At 37.7% G+C, this 20,266-nt stretch overlaps 1 protein-coding gene and 2 long non-coding RNA genes across 4 annotated transcripts; 2 read left to right on the forward strand and 1 right to left on the reverse strand.

Moving 5' to 3' along the window:
* The first annotated feature begins 4,200 nt into the window (after positions 1-4,200).
* Positions 4,201-7,786, forward strand: LOC108677967. Of its 2 annotated transcripts, XR_001931294.2 has the most exons (6): positions 4,201-4,278; positions 4,664-4,798; positions 5,198-5,263; positions 6,241-6,332; positions 6,615-6,663; positions 7,549-7,786. It is a non-coding gene; the product is annotated as an uncharacterized LOC108677967 (long non-coding RNA). The 2 variants fall into 2 exon arrangements; XR_001931293.2 differs by having other exon boundaries at positions 4,664-5,263.
* Positions 7,787-7,799: 13 nt separating this feature from the next.
* LOC108677968 lies at positions 7,800-8,705 on the forward strand. Its single transcript, XR_001931295.1, has 3 exons — positions 7,800-7,836; positions 8,018-8,094; positions 8,652-8,705. It is a non-coding gene; the product is annotated as an uncharacterized LOC108677968 (long non-coding RNA).
* Positions 8,706-11,215: 2,510 nt separating this feature from the next.
* On the reverse strand, positions 11,216-19,403 carry LOC108677972 (60S ribosomal protein L6-like). Its single transcript, XM_047882117.1, has 7 exons — positions 19,323-19,403; positions 13,710-13,798; positions 13,231-13,467; positions 12,672-12,847; positions 12,034-12,182; positions 11,444-11,631; positions 11,216-11,397 (listed from the first exon to the last, which is right to left on the reverse strand). The coding sequence occupies exons 2-7, from the start codon at positions 13,791-13,793 to the stop codon at positions 11,233-11,235; spliced, it is 999 nt and encodes a 332-aa protein (XP_047738073.1). The 5' UTR covers positions 13,794-13,798; positions 19,323-19,403; the 3' UTR covers positions 11,216-11,232.
* Between the last annotated feature and the right edge of the window lie 863 nt (positions 19,404-20,266).

The following is a 20,266-nucleotide window of genomic DNA, read 5'->3' on the forward strand; positions in this document are numbered from 1 at the left end:
TCATCTGCCCAGTCTATTTCTGGATGGTTAAAGTCACCAACGATCAACGTATGCGACCTGCTGAATGACATGCTCGGTAAAAGGCTGTTTAGTACTTTATTGTTATCAGAGGTGCTGTTAGGTGATCTGTAAATGACCCCTATGAGAAGGCTATCTTTGCCTTTTAGAGTAAGTTCACACCACACTGATTCTCTAGCTGATTGATGCTCTGCAGATAACTTAACTTGCTGGGCCCCAAATGAGGTTCTAACCCACAGAGCTACACCTCTACTGCACTGCTCTTCATTTAAGCATTCATCTTCATTCATTCTACTGCACTGCTCTTCATTTCTTCATCCAACTATGCCAATGTTTGGCTGGCGCAAATAACCTCTTACATTTTAGATGGCTAATGGAAATCTGTTAGAATTAGAATTGTTTCACTGATTAAATGATCTCGATATAACCGCAACCAAACAATTTCTGCTACAATCCCACACCTTTATGAGTATGACAAGTGAAACTAAAGTTGTAACAAATTCAACTTAATCCCTTTACTATCATTCAGACGATTCTTAACATATCTAAGACTGATTTTATACTAAACATTTTGTGAACATATTGGTTCACATCAATATTATCTATTCAATGAGATACATAATAATTTTTTTAACGAATTTTTTCTACTAGTACTTTGGGAATGGTAAGGCCCGTGTTTCGGGCCTCGAGACAGACGAAGTGGCTGGTTTCTATGTGGATTCCTTCACTAATTAGCCCTTAATTCTAGTCGTAAACAAAATAGTGCTCTGGAATTGTAAATATTTATCCAGCAATTTATTTATAATCAATGCAGAGTAGTAAAAAATGTTGACACTGAATTAAAACAAAGAAAAATTTTATTCAGCATTGATGTTCATTAGATGCGCGACTTAAACACTTTTGAAATGTCTATTTATTTTAATATCTATTCTCATCGGACCGGTATATCAGTCATTTCTCGCTCATATACCTTGTTCAGTTGTTTAAATATTTGGCATCCACTAGTTTTAAGCGAGCATGCTCACGTGTGCAGTGAAGGCCCCGAAAATTATCATTATTGTTATTATTCTACGAAGCAGTTATCATGGCGACTTGTTCAAACGAACTTCGAGGACACGTTACACATAAGTTTAATAATAGCAAGTGAAAAGTAAATAGACGAGATATTATGAGAACTGATCAAAATTACTAAGCTCTTGATTCATAGGTTCTACGTAATAGTTCGTTTTTAAGAGCATCGACGAAAACACCTGCAACGAAGAAGCCGATGTTACAGAAGCCGGCAGATGTTCCAGATTCTAGCGGCAGCGACCAGGAACGCTCTGTTACTAGCGGTAGATAGACGTGTAGATGGAACGACGAGGTCCGCTATTGATGACGAGCCCGGTCGTCTTCTAGAAGGCAGATCTGACGCGCTGTAGAGATTCCGTGAGATAAGGAGGCGTCAGACCGTGAAGGCATCGTAACGTAAGAACAGCGACCTCGAACTGCGTGCTCTGCTGCATGCCCAGCCAGTGAAGATCTCGCAATATCGGCGGCATGTGGCCTAATTTTTGCTTATTGCACACGAGTCGCGCAGCAGCGTTCATTGCGGATTGCAGTTTATTGAGTGCCGTGGTCGGAAGTCCACAGCGCGTCGCATTGCCAAATCCGGCCAAAACGAGGGCTGCCTCGAAGACTGGCTTCGAAAGACAGTGGCTGACGCTAAGTATTCGTCACAGAGCGCCAAAACAAGCGATGGTGACTGGCAATTTGATTGTTCATAGAATGCTCTGAGTCAAGCAGAATGCCGAGGTTGCAAACCAAAGACGCAGGCATGACGAACTCGCCCACGCGAACAGGGTTGACCGAAATCTGATGCTGGCGCCGAGCAGTCGCTAACGAAATAAAGTTAATTTTTGATGCATTGAGCTGGAGCCGGTTAGAGTGCATCCAGTCTGATAAGGCGTCCATGCAGAAAGACATCCGGGCCACGTTCAGATTCAAACGAAGATAGCCAATCAAGCCAAGATGGCCGAATAAATCAAAGGCTGAACAAACCAAGATGGCCGATATATCGGAACAGTAACAGTCGCCCACAGTCAGAGTAAAAAACACATTATTCAACTTCAGAATATCGTCAAACCGAAGTCCTCTTAGACAGAAGAAGTTCACTCATTGACTTTGTAGAGTCAATGAGTTAACTTGAAAACATCAATGAATTCGCCTCGTAGCCCTTGTTTTATTAACTCTAGAACGATATTACCAAATACCAAAGCAAATCTTTCTTGTATAAATGGGCCCTCTCAGAGTTCCATAATTAAGACGAACATGCAGTTAAAAATTTGTCTCACTAGTCACTAAGCTTGTGTTCAAGTAGGTGATATACTTTCTCACACGGCTGAAGATTCGAATAACATTTTCGGTTATCATTGCACAGTGTTGCATGATCGTCAGTGAACAGTAACTTCACTGGACCTGTCATATCGTTCACGTAGTAACCCACGAAGAGAGGACCCAGTTCGCTCCCTCTGTGTATGCCTCTCACGACATTTGTCCAGCATGATGACGAGTCATCAACCACCACTTTATCTTCCTCCACCAAGCAAAGCAAAATTGGAGCAGTGAGTTGCGTGTTTAAGACCAGCAACAACATGTGAATGCTATGCGATTTTAAGAATCAGCTACAGGTCTAATGGCTAAATAAATGCTGCAATTGCTATACTACACTAATTAGTGAATTTTCATAATACCTTCAAGCCTATAATCATATAATTCGCTGATTCTTGTTAAGTGTTCAAAATTGGTGGTCATTGGCTGCGCTCCTGTAGCGCTGCACTCTGAGCCTTGCGAGCATCCCTCTTCCTCTCTCTTCTCTCAAACTCAGCGACAGGCCTATCCAGGCCTATTCTTTAATGCCGAAGATACTATACTACTACTATACTAAACTCACAACAAAAAAAGGCCCTCTTTGATGCATTGATTGCGTTGCGCTATATTTGGCCTTAATATGGAAGAAGTGACAGCATGAGAAAAGAAAGAGGCGGGGAGAACAAAATTAATGATATAAAATTATTATAAAGAAGTTTTTGTTTTAGCATCCTAACATCTACTATTCCCCATGAATTCGTTCACTAAATGTGCGTCGCAATCCGGACCACAGAATCTGCCAAGCTAACATCCACTTCAGACACGTCCCTCAAGTCAGTTCCGCCAAGGGTCTATGATTGCTTAAGTAATTTCCTTCGAAGACGTACTCAAATATAGATTATTATAAATTAGTCATGTTATATTTATTGCCGAACGGCTGTTGCCAAACCGGTTGAGTAGCCATCGCCATTATAATGTCTTTTTCCTGTCATTTAGTTCAGTCATACAATTGATCCATGGAGCTTGGTGTAGGAATAACTAAACATAATTTTTACATAAATTGTAAAAAACTGACTTTTTGAGACAATCTGCTACATAATTTTCTGCTAAATTTTGAGAATTTTAGTAGTCTAAATCCTATCCATAGAAACAAGTCATCTGTTAAAACTTAAAATTCATTTTGCAATCAGAAAATGAGAAAAAGATAAACTCAAACTTGAATTGATGAATAAAATTTTTAGCCTAACCAAATTGTAATCGTGGCGAAACGAGTTCAGAACCAAATCAGACATGTCCGGTTTCAGAGTGCACATGTAAAAAAAAACTATTGAACACAAATCTTCTCGAAAATAAGATGAACATTAGAATTTTTGTTTAATATTGATGTTTTTCTAGATATCTGCAGCTCACCGAGACTGCCATCACCAAGCCAAGAACCATATTGGGGCCGCGAGTCCGGCCGTAAAATTGTCCGACACGTCCGGGGTATATTCAGTCAAACTCAAAGCCCCGCTCGCTTATATATCGCATTGATATAGTTGTAAGAAATTTTTCAGTAAATGATCACTGTGTTAAAATTCAGAAAACCCCTTGCTCTGGTAATTAATTTGGAATTTTATTGCAATCGCGCTTTGAAAGATGAAACAGTATATGTTGCATTTTTTATGGAAGTATTCTGATTTCAAAATTCCAAGTTATCACACATTAAAAAACTTTTTTATTTTATTATACGTTTTTACTCATGCACTTATAAAAATTACTTCATCATATAAATAAATATTAGTTCAAGTTTGACAGAACAACTTAGAATCACCTTCTGGCAAAACTGGCTAACGCAAAATTTAATCGTCCGCTCATTCTATTCGGCTGTGGCACGTTGGCCTACTGCTTGAAAATTGCCATTCTTCCAAGGTAAGCTTGTTTTTTTCTGTGAATTAGCCTAATCATCATCAGTACAGCATATCTTGTGAATCGTGTCGAATATTTCAAGAGCTTAATAGCAAAACGTGTTAATAGTATAACTGTATTTTTGAATTGACTCCCACTGGAATCTTTTCTCTTGCCGGCTCAGCACGTGAATTATACCGGCGTAGACTTGGCAGATTTCGTCTGCGTGTTAGCACTCGCTTAGCAGATTGATTGTTATGAATATGATGAACAACAAACACTATCTTTCGCCTGATCATGGTGATGCAAGTTTTAATCTGATTTCTATGTTTTGTTTTTGGCTATCAGTAAGGATTTTTCTGTCATCTTTATGTATAGTCAGTATACTGAATTGTAATTCAATTTACAGGAACAGTGGTAGCCTACAGTACAAGCAATGGCTGTCTCCGTCTCTCTTAGTCACCGTGAGACAGTGAAATTCTCACTGCCTTGCTCAAGCTTTAGATAATTAAAATTAGCTCGTGTCACCGCAGTGAGTGACGGTGTAAGTACCTACTTTGCTTTGTAATTAGTATATTGTAATGTAGCTATTTTTATCAATTACTAGGCTATGCGTTTTAATTAGGTATTGATTGTAGCTATAACGCATTTAACAGCAAAGCAATATATTTTTTCCAAGGTGAGCGTGAGGCTCTTGTGCTGCATTAATTTAGTATATTTGTTCATTGTTTACATTTAAGTGTGTTAAGATTTAAAGTTTAGGTAGCAAGGTACAATTAAATTCTTAGGAGTAGGTAGGTAGGTATCCTCATTCCTCATGATGTTGTACACTATCTTTCGTCTGATGCTGTGAAGACAACCCATACTCTGATCAATTGAGTTGAGAAATCATGTGGAGTTAACCCTTCCTATTGCTAACATTGTGAATTTATCATACTCGTAGGGCTGATGCAGTGATGTTGTTCATGGATTGGAACTGAAGGGAGCTTCAGTCAGGACAAAGATTATGGTAAGAAATTTTAAGAGTAGATGCAGACTCGTGTAGTCATGTAGGATTCTATGTAATGATAGGCAATTTGTCAATAGTTTTGCTTTTGCAATGGATGTGTGCACACTGCACACTGCACAGAATAGGCTTAATGGACTAAGCTGACAATACAGTCCTAACTTATACTACAATTATCTACAAATAACTTGTGCTAAAAAATTTCTTATGGATTATGTAATAGGGCAGGGTGGAATTATATATAAACTGGTTAATAAGTTGATATGATGTATAGAATCAAGACATTTGAAATTGTATCTATTCATCGAAACTTGATAAAATTTTTTAGGCTTGCTGAGTTGCTTAACTTCTAATTATTCACTTGGGCATTTGGACAACTGTTCCTCAAGTTTCAATTTTGATTAGCTAGTTGGCTAGCTCTCACTTGGGTGGCTGGGCCATTTTCAGGACTTAGTTGGTGTGAACGATGCTTGCTTGGTTCAATGGAATTTTCTGCTCTGATAAGGCCATATTTTCATAATGTTGTAGCTATAAGATAGATGTCAGAACACAGGGCATCTTCCTGCCTATGATTTCAACATGGGATTCTAATAATTGTGTGTATAACTGTTAGTCACTGAAATAATTGCTTTATTAGTGGACAGAATGTTAGGCAAGTTAGTATTAAGTAAAGGGAGTTGCAGATTTTTCAATACAAAATTCCATTTGTATCTGGTATATGAAATCCATTGATTCCATCTTGGGTTTTCTTATAGTTTATCCACACTAAAAACTTCTTCTGCCTAATGCCTAAGGTGGAAAAACATAATACATATGACATAAAATTTTCTGTTAATATATCTCCCATAATGATGACTATTATTTCGCCCCTATCTGAACACCTGTGTAGAGCCGGTGCTCGATTGGTCTTGCTGAGATCACAGAGACAAGTGCTAATATCAAATTTCTTTCCTTGTTACTATTCTGTTGTCTTTTTGTAGGCTTCCTCAAGCTCCTTGTCATGGTCTCTGGGAGACCTTGCATGACATACATTGGATACGTCAGCACAACATACCTGCAAATATTCAGCAAGGTGAGCTTTAATAGCATAGCTGATGACTTATGTTCGTAATTAAAATATTTTCATAATTTGCAAGCCTTTTATTCGGTGATGAGAACTCAATGGTATGAACATTCGAATTCTTTTAAACATTTTTCTCTGCCAAAGTTAACATTTTTCATGATGACTATTATTTCGCCCCTATCTGAAGAACAATGTGGAGCCTGTGCTCGATTGGTCTTGCTGAAAACAAGAGTTGTGCCTAGTTTTTAGGTATCAAATATTTTGTTTTAAATTTGTTTTAATTTCCAACAGACTTTTGGAGTGAACCCGACTAGTGAATGCCTGTCTGACGTTTTTGGGGGTAAGTAATAAAAAATCGATGTTTTTAGTTAATCTAGTACAACTAGATTCCTGATTGACGTATAGGTGTACATTTTCTGCAATTTACGGATATCTTATGCCTAGAGTCGTGAGCAGCAATTAGGCTGTTCATGCTAAAGTGCATCGGAGAATAAGTGCCATCGCTGCCTTTATAAATGACGACTATGTTGTCTTTAGCAGTGAATTGCGACACTTGAGCAACCGCAAACCATAGCCTTAATTGATCACTAGACGAGCTGTTGAGAGGTGGGGAAGCTTAGTTATTCATTTTTATTGATGCCGAGAATTATTTTCTCTGAACTTTTTTTTTTGTTCTGTGAGAATTTTATCACTTGTGATGGTAAGAAGTAAAAAATATGTTCATATATTTATATTTCATTATATGTGAAAAATTGTAGCCCGGTTCCATTTGTAACCGGGCTAAATATTCCACGATCTAAATGACTTGGCGAAACTTAACTTGATACCATATACAGCATTAAAAGTACTCACTTTATCTGTAAAATTCTGCGTCTGATAGATAATATATCTTTAGAACGGATTACTCGCCTTTCTCTGCTATGTTATCTAGCTGTCATGACTGACACCTGGTTCTTATCATTTTTGAATGTTAACTGAACAGCGAGTAGTCGGCGCTGCAGAACCTAACTTTGCCAGAACATGTACAAGATGTGTATCAAAGCTACGCATCCACTTGTATATTTAATTTGATCATACTCTTCTATTATTAATCCAATTTTCTCTGGTTCCTAATGGAACTGCTCTGCATTAATAGGTCGCGTAAATTGAGCGATGTTGATCTGACGTCGCCTAATGAATTTGTGGTTCTGTTTTTGATTCACTCGTTCTCATTATCTTTCTACAGATAGTGCACGGAATGGAAGTAAGGTGCACTTTTCTTGCTGCTACTGCCCTAGTAAGTTGTGAAAATCTAATGTTAGTTTATAGAGTGAGTAATTGAAATGACCTTTTAGTGATGACAATTATTTCGCCCCTATCTGAACTTCAGTGTTGATTCTGTGCTCGATTGGTCTTGCTGATGCAGAATTAGAAAGTAATGTGCAAGGCCCTCGACGATTAAATATTCATGGCGGTTTTTTTTTTCGCCAGGCCTCAGAGTTCCGGTCGTCACGCGACGCCTGAATTGTTGATGGTGAGACTGATAGAGATTCATTTAACATAAAAGAATAAGTGTATTTTTCTATGATGAGGTTTGAAATCCTGATAACGATGTTGACCACAAATTTCAGTGGGTTCTGCTGATAATTGTTTTCACGTTATGATAGTTAACGACTCTCTTCCATAGCCCTGTGTAATAAAGCTGTTATTCGCAGATGGCGAAATTGAAACGTGTGCGGCCCAAGAAAGCGCGGCAGCCGCGGTCTTACGTCAATTTTGACCATAAGAGTTGGTGAGTTTTCTAGCTAAAAGGCGCACGGAGGAGGGCATCAAGGAATATGCAGAATCAATGGAGAGAAAGGGGGAGTGAAAATTATCGCAACTTTCAACGCCATGAAGCGATCTTTGAAAACAATGCAACAGGAGCTAGACACTGGTGAACTGAATAACTGCCAGTTGAATGCTAGGGTAGTAGTGCTGAAGAGTGCTCTGAACTGTATTGACATCATGTACAATCCTGTATGCATTACTGGATATTTGTGATGCTTTAATACTATAGAATTCATAATAATACCAGTGTGAGCTTGATTTTCAGATTGGTCATTTTTGTTCCCCGTGTCTACCTGCTCTAGGCAATTACCCGTTTGCTAATTATCAACTGTAGAAGATGATTGAATATGCAAAGTTAGGCTTTCAGTCATGCTAAACCTGTCATGGAATTCTATTTTTTTAAATAACAGTACGGACCCGGTATAATAAAATGAGTGAATTTAATAAAATTTATTATTATAAAATTTATTAAATTTAATTCTTTTTATAATTAAATATTATAATTTTTTTTTGTTGCAGATTCGTGCAGTGCTGGGCGACACGTAGTTTTGAATAAATAAAAGTTTATCTGAAGCGGATTATTCATCCTAGCTTTTGATAGCATTAACGGAAATATGCGTAAATCCACGATATGGCCTTGAGTAAACTTTACAAGAGTTGATCGCGACAAACTTCTTTACACTGTTCAGTGAAGATCGTGCCATGTTACTATTTCCTTATAAGGCCATTCGATCTGTCATTCAAAATGGTTTTTAATTAATTGTGATATTTTGATGGCAATCAACTATACCTCTGTACGACTAAGCGGTTATCGATTCGCTAGAGGGGAAAACCGTTTGAACGAGGTACGGGATGGTTGTGACCAGGAAGGGTCAGCACTAAGGTGAATATACATTTTTCTAATTAACGTCGATGCAATTGAAGTAGTCGATGGCATTGTGAAATTTAGTTGGAAGTGCGAAATTGAATATTAGGAACTGCGGTAAAAAGTTATTAGTATTTAATTTCTTGTTAACACGAGATGAAATAGTGGAAAAGGCCCAGGACTTCTGTATGATCTATATTTATATACCATAGGGATCAGCGATAACGGAGCGAAACTCGACTTCTCATAGCGAACGTACAGAACTTGAATGGTGTAATACTGGTGCTGATGATCACGGATGACCTAGACTGCGAGAGATTACAGGATTATCTATCGTCAATCTACGATTGGGGCCCTAGTGAACAATATGCAGCTCAACGGCACCAAGTTTGAGGTAATGAGATACTGAGTCTGCACAGAGATCGGGATGCCACATCGCTACTTGGCATCAGATGGCACAGAAATTGAGGATCAACTAGTTCGAGATCTGAGTGTTGATGAGTACTGAAGCCACGTTCGATGCCCATATCGAGGAAATGGTCGCGCGCAGCCGGCAACGGTTGGGGTGGATATGGCGGACATTTCGAACGAGAGAAGCAGCACCAATGATTACGCTCTTCAGAGGGAGTGCTCCCCAATCTTGAGTATTGCTGCCAACTTTGGTCGCCACTCAAGGCGGGTGCGGTGCGAAAACTGGAGGCAGTGCAGCGGACCTTCACTTACAGGATCAGCGGCATGAGGGAGCTGAACCTGAACCACTGGGGAAGGCGGAAACACCTGGAACTATACTCACTGGAGAGAAGAAGAGAAAGGTATATCATACTGTACACTTGGAAGATGATAAACGAACTGGCTCCCAACTTTGAGAGTGAGACCTCCAAAATAATATTACACCGAAAGAAGGGGGAGACTGTGCAGGATTCCCCCCATTTAATAACCGAGCCGCGGCCAGAGTACAGACTCTTCCTGAGGGATCACTGTCCGTGGTAGGACCGAGGCTCTTTAATGTCTTGCCAAAAGCGCTGAGAGGAGGGGTTCACCCTTGCAACATTTAAGAGACGACTGGACAAGTGGTTGAGAAAGATCCACGACTGTCCAGTAATGGGAAACCACCCTCAGCAAGTGACAAGCAACAGCATCTTGCATCAGGTCACAGGTGGCCCAAAGAAGGGCAGATAGACGGAACACGTCCAACGTTGCATCCGACGACTCTGAGACGGAGGACGACGAATGCGGCGCATCAGCGTGCCCGTGGACTACGACGTCCTAAACTCATCATAAGGTCAATACCGTCTGCGATGAATAATGGTCAAAGGCGTGTAGGGAGCGAAAGGGAGTAGGAATCTGCAAGCTGGCTGAGGTGTGCCTCTGCTGAAAGTGTACCGTATCTACAGGGTGATGTGTACTGCCATTCGACGATGGGCGCTCATGTCGTCAACGATGTTGCCAGATTAATTCATAACGGGACTCCTGGTTCCGTATTAAAGTAATCTTGTATGAAAAAGTGCATGAGTGGTCGCCACGCATACGTCGACACATGAAAGGTTCATAATTTGCTACTATTTCTCAAGGTTTGCTCTTTGAAAGAATGAAATCTAGTATTTGAACAATAATATGCGTCCATTTCAACTTTAGCTGTCCACATGGCATTAGCTGATAATAGGTATATTTCAAATTATCGTTTGGTGCAGAAAATTGGCTTCGAACATGGATAGGGTAGCTATGCAGACACTAGTATCAATCTTTTGTCTCAAATGTCCATGCTTGAAACAGGTTTCAATCGTCGAAAATAACATACATATGTTGTCAATAAATAAAAGTTCGGAATCTTTTACCGAGCACTTATTAGTAAGAGACCGCAAGTAATACGAGCAACCAGATAGGAGGAAACTCATTCATTTCGCAATTGTGTTTTCTTTACAATAATAAAAAGCGTCTGGTATGGCTTTCGACACATGCGTGAGAATTAAGTGAATAGGGATAATGCAGCTTATGCTGTAGGCAGGTTGGATGGGAAACGAAGTTACGCTTCAGGTACACACGTAAGTCGTCGAAGTTATTGTTATATTTTGGGATATGTACTAGAAATACTAAACAATTCCCCCACAACGACTCCAAATAATTTAAAAGATTAGGCTATTCATTTGACAGAGAAAAAGAACCTAGTTAGCATTTATAAATAGGTACTTCAAATAATCAAGGATAATAACTTCACATATCCGCCAAGAGATTTACTTAGAATTTCATGTTGTGGATGAAACGCTTTCCTCTGAGGCCGAATTCAGACTTGAGGTACTTGGTGAGTACCTTCTTGTCCTTACGCGCCTTGATGGCGGCCAGCAGCTGACGGTCGATGGACTTCTGGTCAGCTACGCGCTGAGGGGTGGGGCCCTTCTTTGACTGCAACAATAGGAGCAAAGCATAAATTACATGTCGTCTACTAGACAATACGTAAAAAATCACAATCTTCTTCAACAGTCTTCTTGGCTTTCCTTGCTCCTTTCTGTGCCGTGAAGTATGAGTCAGTAATATGCTTGGGCATCTTAACGTCTTTCATGTCTAAACGGACGCTGGTGGCAATAAGGTACTTGTGGCATATGCGACGCATAGGCACTCCGTTCACAGCGTACGGACCTGTTTGATGAAAGTGAGTTAACATGAGGTGAACTGTAATGTTACGGAAGTCTCGTACACTTTACTGCAACTTGTAGCCTTTCACTGCCAACATACAGCGGGGAGTGGAGATGAGCATCAAGAGTGAGCTGTAATTCAAGCAATTCTCGCACACTTCACTATTATAACACTATATGGGTAGCAGCATAAGTGCTAGGAGTAGCAGCACAGTAACCACTTCTTTCAAATGCCAATTAAGTTTAATTAGACGAGAAAAAAAATGAAATGGAAATGTGTGACAGTGGGCTTATAAAAACAAAAGTAATTTCTCGCGGGGAAGCTTCCAACTATTTTTGTTCTGAAATTTAATTTACTTTGTAAATCCCAACAATTTCAAAACAAATATCTACTTAAAAGACGTACCTGTAACGAGGCAAAGTCCAGTCTTCTTGAGCTGTTTGAGGAACACGACGCGCTTGCACTTGTAGCGGCCGGCGAGAAGGATGCACACGGTGCCCGGCTTGAGGCTGTTGCGCAGCTTCAGGTTGCCACGAGTGCGCATCACCTTTGGTCTGATCACATATGTACCAAATTTTATTTTCAATTCAATATACGCTGTCAGTTGAGGACGTTACCAGGTTTGGAGACATGATCACATTTATATTAATAGATAATGACAGGTTGTATGATTCTATATTTAAGCATACATGCTGGCTACATTATATAATAGTTCTTCAAGTGAACATGAAATTATTTTGGGGGCTTAAGAAAATTTTACTGAGGCTGAGACCCCCTCCCCTTATACAGGCCTAGTGACGCTAATGCTGTCAACCATTGCATCGCATAAAAAAAATGAAACTGTCATTTTAGGTAGAACTTAAACGTATATAACTCTACAGGAAACTCGCCCCAATTACTTAAAAATCAAACTTAACAATTTAAGAACAGCAATTAGATTTCATCAATCATTATTTACTCAGTCTATCGTGTGTGTATGACAAAAATTATAGGTGTATATATGTTACAAGGTCACTGCTGTGAAGAAAGGCACGCGTACTCACTTGAAATAATTCTTGCTTGCCATTCTTCTCATATTGAGCTGGGTCTCGTACACGTGTCTCATCTTCACAACGCGGTACCTGTGAGGTCGCTTAACCTTCATGGCTTCCTTCATAGTGACGGTCTCACCCTCCTTTGCGTTCTTCTGAGCTAGGGCCAAGGTCTTAGCTCGAACCGCCTGTCAAACAAACCGCATGGTTAGCGCAAGGCAATAAACCGCTCTAATGCAAGCTCCAGTGAAAAATGCACAATAAATGCATAGTAACTAACACTAACAAAACATCGGAACTAACATATGAACAAGAACATATATGGACAGCAACTCGTTAGAAACGTGAAAGCCTACAAATATTAATGAACTACCATGAAGCAAACAAAGAAATCTAGAAACTTTTTTCAGAAATGACAGATTAAAACATTAAATGTCAATAATTATTGCAAAATGGACTTGAACACACTTTCCCAGTGAGTTGTCAGTAAATATTAAAAGAGTTATACCTGAGTTTAACCTTTTCGACCCAGCATGGTTTAAGTGACATGATGTGCCAGGTAATGACGTACCATAATACGATGAGTCTTAGCCCTCATCCTGATCTTGCGGGACCTGTCATTGAGGCGATTGCGGATGGCGCGAATCTGCTTCACGAACTGGACAGTGCCACCCTTCCTCTTAAAGACCTGAATCCTCTTCTTAGCACGGTTCAAGTCTCGTTTGATTGCAGGAGGGGCACCATTAAGCTTGGCGTAAGTTGCAGCAGCACCTTTCTTCTCAATTTCTTCTTTGGGCAAACCTTTAATCTGCAATTTAATGAAAATTAACTCATCATATTCAAACACATGTCATTTGAGCAAAGAAGTCTTATTTGCAACCATAATACACTGAGCAAAAGCCATGAAGAATTATATATTAAAATTTGCAACAGTGCCATTTTATCCCTAAATAAGGATGACCCTTAGGAAAATGAGGGCAACCACCCTATAATCCAAGCATTGCTAGCGAACTGCAATGGCAACTGTTATGAATATTATGAAAATCTTACCAGTTTCTTAGGGAGCTCCTTTTTGGATAGGCGGAGCCCCTTCCTCATTTTCTTGAGTGCTCTGCGTCTAATTTTGGTCACCATCTTGCCTGTGAGATGAAAATAATATTAATAAGAGAAAATCTTCCCTTAGTAATATCTACTTACCCATTTTTAAAACTTGGTTAACAAAATGAACTATGCCAGAAATGAAGCTGCATGAAATAAATTCAAAGGAGATTTTAACACTACAGTGGTTGCATGAATTATATGCATATGCAATCCATGCCTATGGAAGTAGACTATAAGAAAAACAACCAAAAGGGTTACAAAAGACAAATCTCAGCAGTTTTTGCAGGCAACAACTGTAAGGCTAAATTGTTGTATCATATAAGGTAGTAGCCTCATAATACATTGTGTCACTTCAAAGTTTGAATGAAAAACCCTCAGCTTTTGATATACAGGGTGTCCCAAAAAAAAAAAAACGATACCCAACTTTGAATGGCTGTAACTTGGAAAGTAATAGAGTTAGAAAATTTTATGGTCAGGATTTGTTCCCTATGTTATTCTCCATCTCTCCACCAAAAATCAGACAGATCGATGTAGCCATAAGCGTTGGATAGAACTTTCAGTGACATGTGCTAAAATTGTGCTTGCGCAAAGTTTTAGTAAGATCATTTTGCATAATCATCATGTTGTCTTGACACGTTTTCTCTTCGCTGTTTTATTTTTGTATCTTTGGTGAGACAATAACATGGCAATCTTTGGTGAGAGACAATCATGGCAATCTTTGGTGAGAGGCAATCATGACAATCTTTGGTAAGAGACAATCATGACAATCTTTGGTGAGACACAATCATGGCAATCTTTGGTGAGACACATGTTATTCAACTGGAAGGTGTCATCAAGGCAGCCGAGTAACCAAAAACAACTAACCCCTGCCCCAGTCATTAGCTGCTATGAAGGTGGAGTGCATAATGCCTCTGGTGGAACTAAAGTAACATACATCTCGTAAAATTCCAGCATGTTTTGTGTCAGTTGGCCTTTATGTTTTGTCATAAAATTGCCATGATCAGACCCAGTCTTAAAATGATGACAATTCTATTGAGGACTTGCACCTTAGCTCAGGCTAGAAATATTCATGCCTACTTTATAAGCTGTAACTAGAACTGGCTTGTCATTTTTGGAGCTACGAGATACTTGCTAGACAAATTTCCTCCTTTTAATTGTAAAAAAACACACAATTAAGGGGAGCATCTTGGTCAAAAAAAAAAAAAACTTTTATTTATAGACAGATCATTTTGAAATTTGGTACACATGTGTAAAACAGAAATCTAAGATTTTTCTGTTCATGTAAATTAAAAAAATGAAAATGACAAAAAAGTGGGTACTGTTGAAATCTATCTCCTAGGATTTTCAAGCTACAACATTGAGATACACATCATTCGATGCTTAAAGACCATATCTAGCAATTCGTTGTAGATTTTTTTTCAAAATTCTTATTTTTGTTGGTGGGGGATTTTTTGTTTTGATCTCATTTTTGTGGGTGGGCAAAATATAATCCAAACTATAACAAAATTACAAAAAAAATTATGACCATTCACTAGATCTTTTCTTTACAACTCAAATGGTATATCTCTCAATGCTGTAGCTTGAAAATCATAGATTTTGTGATATGGAAAACTTTGATATGGTGATAGATGATATGTGATATGGTATTAGCAAAATCATGAGAATTTTTTGTGAAAGTATACATAACAAAATATATTAGAACAACTTAGTTGCAAAAATTTTTCAACTACAAAAAAAAACCACTAGTGAATATAATCGCCAACTCCGTATTGTATTCTGAACCAAGGCCAATGCGCGATACAGGATCCATGGCAGTTTCTGTTTTAGCTCAGTCAGCCTCAGTGTATCAATTGTTACTGTGGTGCAAGGTACAATGTGGTACACTTCTTGGTCCATTTTTTATGTAAACTTGCAAATATATCAAGTATATAGAATTCCACACTGGGTGGTGATGTAATTTGAGGGCCCAGCAAGGCTGCAAGAGTGATGAGAGCTTCAAATATGAAGTCAGTTCCCTTATTTCAACTCGAGCTAGCTGAACATTAGACATGTTATTCAACTGGAAGGTGTCATCAAGGCAGCTAAGTAACCAAAAACAATGCAGGTGGAGTGCATAATGCCTCTAGTGGAACTAAAGTAACATGCATCTCGTAAAATTCCAGCGTGTTTCGTGTAAGTTGGCCTTTATGTTTTATCATAAAATTGCCATGATCAGGTTCAGTCTTAAAATGTTGACAATTTCTATGAGGATTTGCACCTTAGCTTAGGCTAGAAATCTTCATGCCTACTCTATAAGCTGTAACTAGAACTTGCTTGCCATTTTTGGAGCTATGAGATACTTGCTAGATGAATTTCCTCCTTTTAATCTTAAAATAAAAAAAAATAAAAAAAAAATTCAAAAACCAGGTTTTCTCAACAGACAAAAAAGAAAAACATTTACTCCTACATAACATTTAAGTCATGTAAAATGTTATGTAGGAGTAAATGTTTTTCTATTTTGTCCGGTTAAGAAAACATGGTTTTTGAAAGTTTTTTTATTTGTTTTATTTCACTATTTTTAGTTTTGTAAAAAACAGAAAACATTTTTAAAATATTTTTTATATATATTTATTTTCTACTTTTTAGTTAGCAATTTTAGAAATTCAAATCAATTTCCAGGGTTGGCAAGTGTGGACGTTTGAGAAAAAACGCAATTCCAAACCATGAAGTTTAAGTGTTTTTTTTTATATTTTACAATTTTCTGTTTTTCAAAAAAAAAATTTCTAAATTGTTATTTCTGAGGATCAAATCTTGAATTGTTAGGCAGCATAAGCATGCATGCCAAATTTCAACTTACTAGGATGTTTAGAAGTGCTCTAAATTAAGGTTTGAATTTTTGGTGACAGACACACACGAAATGAAGTCAAGAAAAACGTGGTAAAAAAACAATTAAGAGGAGCATCTTGGTCAAAAAATTTTTATTTATAGACATATCACTTTGAAACTTGGTACACATGTGTAAAACAGAAATTTAAGATTTTTTTGTTCATGTAAATTAAAAAAAATGAAAATGACAATAAAGTGGGTACTGTTGAAATCTATCTCCTAGGATTTTCAAGCTACAACGTTGAGATACATATCATTCAATGTGTAAAGACCATATCTAGCAATTCGTCATAGATTTTTTTTTCAAAATTCTTATTTTTGTTGGTGGGGGATTTTTTGTTTAGATCTCATTTTAGTGGTGGGCAAAATATAATCCAAACTACATATAACAAAATTACACAAAAAATCTATGACCATTCACTTGATCTTTTCTTTACAACTCAAATGGTATATCTCTCAATGCTGTAGCTTGAAAATCATAGATTTTGTGATATGGAAAACTTTGTTGGTATTAACAAAATTGTGAAAATTTTTTGTGAAAGTATAGATAACAAAATATATTAGAACAACTTTGTTGCAAAAATTTGTCAACTACAAAAAAAAAAAACACTAGTGAATATAATTGCCAACTCCGTATTGTATTCTGAACCAAGGCCAATGCGCGATACAGGATCCACGGCAGTTTCTGTTTAGCTCAGTCAGCCTCAGTGTATCAATTGTTACTGTGGTGCAAGGTACAATGTGGTACGCTTTTTGATCCATTTTTTATGTAAACTTGCAAATATATCAAGTATATAGAATTCCACACTGGGTGGTGATGTAATTTGAGGGCCCAGCAAGGCTGCAAGAGTGCTAATAGTGAAGGATATGCCAGTGATTTGGGTGGTTGGGCACTGTAATGCACTAGTCCAGGACGCTCCGCTCCTTTTGTAGGTTGCACACCACTATTTCTGCCACAGTGCTCCTTAATTGCATAGGTACATGCTCATTTGAAAAGCATTGAGAATGCCACTATCAGGGCTGGAAAAGTCTTATTTTTTCTGAAATATTGCAGCTCTAATATTATATGATTTCAGTAGGTATGAAATCTCGTGGCTCGAATGTCATAAATTTTGGTTAGATTAAAAAAAAATCACAGTTTGCATTTTGCAAACATGTCATTTTCCACTTTGGTAATCCGCATTACTTTACCATTCCCGCCATTCCTGCAGAATGTAATCATTGTAATGTAAACGAGTCAACCTAAACATTTCTTGATTGTGCATAGTTGCAGTCACTTCAAACTGCATCAACACGTGTTAAGCTTACAGTAAAGACAAATGTTATTGTTGCCGTTTGACTATTTTAGTGTAAAATTTGAGATTTGGGGTAACACATGCATTGAATTTGTAAATAAATTCACGCCTCATAAATGGCTTTTCATGGCCGAGATATGGAATTAACGGCTCAAAAAAATGGAATAAAGGCTCAAAGAAATGGAATCACAGCAGTCAAATCCATAAAACCACAAATCAAAAAATTCTGTTGCACCTTGCCAAGTAGATGTACCTATTCCATGCATGGCCACTGGCCACCATGGTTCCAACACCAACTTTCAGGTGCAATGTTGGGATCCATGTTTAAAGCTTCCCCAAATGGCATCAGTGAAATTCCACTCATTTAGAAGGCAGTTATTACTTTCATTAGTTTCATATACCTACTTAGTTTCACTTTGAAAAGAGCAATATTTTTTCATGTAATCCAATTTATTTTCTGCTTTTTTGTAGTTCTAAGGAATTTACAATTTGCATTATGATTTAGAAAGAAGCTCCATTATCACATACTTGCTTCATAAGTTTAGAAATATTAACAAAGGTGACAAGAGTGAATTAATATTTTTTATTACCTGTTTTGAGACTACACCATGAGACTTTTTTAATCTACTGCCAAGTGCCATTTTCATCATATCCTATAAAAATGGGAAGAATTTGTTTTATACGAAATATTTACACTAGGCATATCTTACTGTTTAGACGCAAATTTCCCAAATCCAAAGTTTGGGCATTAGGGTAAAAGCGGTATATTCCGACAAATTTCAAGTGTTCATAATAAAATGAATACCAAGGACACACGATTATATTCGCTATTATATAGTAGAGAAGGTATAGCATAAACATAGATCTAGTAGACTAGTCCAGCCTTTCGGTTCCAGACTTCCAGGTACCTAGCTAGCTAGGCCTACTTAGATATGGTAGGCCCTTCACTTCACACATGCTAATTAATTGCCATTTGCCATGAGGGTTTCAATCATTTCATCACGGTAGCTATTATGGCAAGTGGCAACCATTCCATGTAGCCACAACACACTGAACACGGAGATTTAAAAAAAAACGAGCATTTCAATTTAAATTAACCGATTATGAAGAAATTTTTAACTCGTTAAGGCTGAGGTACAACAAACACACTAGACGCTCTCGCAAGCGGTAGGTTGAAACAAAATATTGAAAGGAAAAAATACGAGTCAATATTACACATCGCAACTAGGCTAACGATTTTTAGTGATTCACAGGACACAGAAGATAGTAGCTCAAAATTAAAAATACACCAAACTAAATTATATTCAACAGCTTAAAGCTTTTTCATAATCATCGAGCAATAAATAAATTGATAAAGCACTTCATAGAATACAATAGATTTACAAGATATAAATCGCCATACCTTGGGACACTTCGTAAAAGAAAACAACGTTCGGTGCCTGGCGTATGGTTCCAAGCAGACAAACTTGACGGGGGTTTCGTGAAAACTTATTTGATAACTCGTATACCCGGTTAAGTTTAAGAAAAATGCTGGCTAAGAGATTATTTTAATATACTGATCTTAATCAATTTCTTATAATAAAATTCTTGTTATTCAATGACCAATAGTAAATGATTCAAGCATACAATCATTTAAACAACAATCATGATGTGAAAACAATTTATCATGAACAGTCGGGGCTGAATAATCCATCGTATTTTATTCACAAAATAACAATTAGAATGCTTTAGTCTCAAAAAGGCACATTTTTAAGTTGAAATTTTGTATATAATGATAATATTTAGGTGATACTATTACGAATTCATTAAAAAAAATTAGGATCCGAAAATGTACGAGGACCGAATCGACACTTCAGCGAACTCGCCTGCGCCTGTTGTACGAGGATGGAGCCTATGGAGCTTAATTAAAGAAGCAGACAATAATAAAAAGTAATAACTGTAAAAAATAATTAAAATGTAGTATGAAACAAATAATTATATGGGACTTGAGAGATAGAGACGTGAGAGATACCACTATTTAGCCTAATACGAAACTTAACACTACAGTGCATTAAGCAATAAAAGCCTGTAACATCGCCGTTTGAACTCATCACCAACGAAACTAATAGCAGAAAATCATATACGATCGAATGTTTTAATTTTGACAACAAACGCAAATTGATCATCAGGGTTCTTAAGATGAAATACACAAATGGGTGTTTTATACATTTAACACGGTGAGCAGTTTAAACATCTCGGACAGTTTCGAGCACGTAAACTTAATTCAATTACGCATACGAGGCAATTCAGAAGCACTTTTGTTGTCAGAATAATTGTTTACGCTAAAAACGCAGAGGAAATCAATCC

Source organism: Hyalella azteca, unplaced genomic scaffold, assembly GCF_000764305.2.
Source record: "Hyalella azteca isolate HAZT.00-mixed unplaced genomic scaffold, Hazt_2.0.2 contig9706, whole genome shotgun sequence".
NCBI lineage: Eukaryota > Metazoa > Arthropoda > Malacostraca > Amphipoda > Hyalellidae > Hyalella > Hyalella azteca.

Coding starts and splice junctions, on each gene's coding strand:
- LOC108677972 (XM_047882117.1), bottom strand. CDS start 13,793: ATGGTGACCAAAATTAGACGCAGAGCACTCAAGAAAATGAGGAAGGGG. Junction 12,183..12,671: donor GCAAGCAAGAATTATTTCAA/GTGAGTACGCGT, acceptor ATATGTGATCAG/ACCAAAGGTGATGCGCACTC. Junction 11,632..12,033: donor TGGACTTTGCCTCGTTACAG/GTACGTCTTTTA, acceptor TTCATCAAACAG/GTCCGTACGCTGTGAACGGA.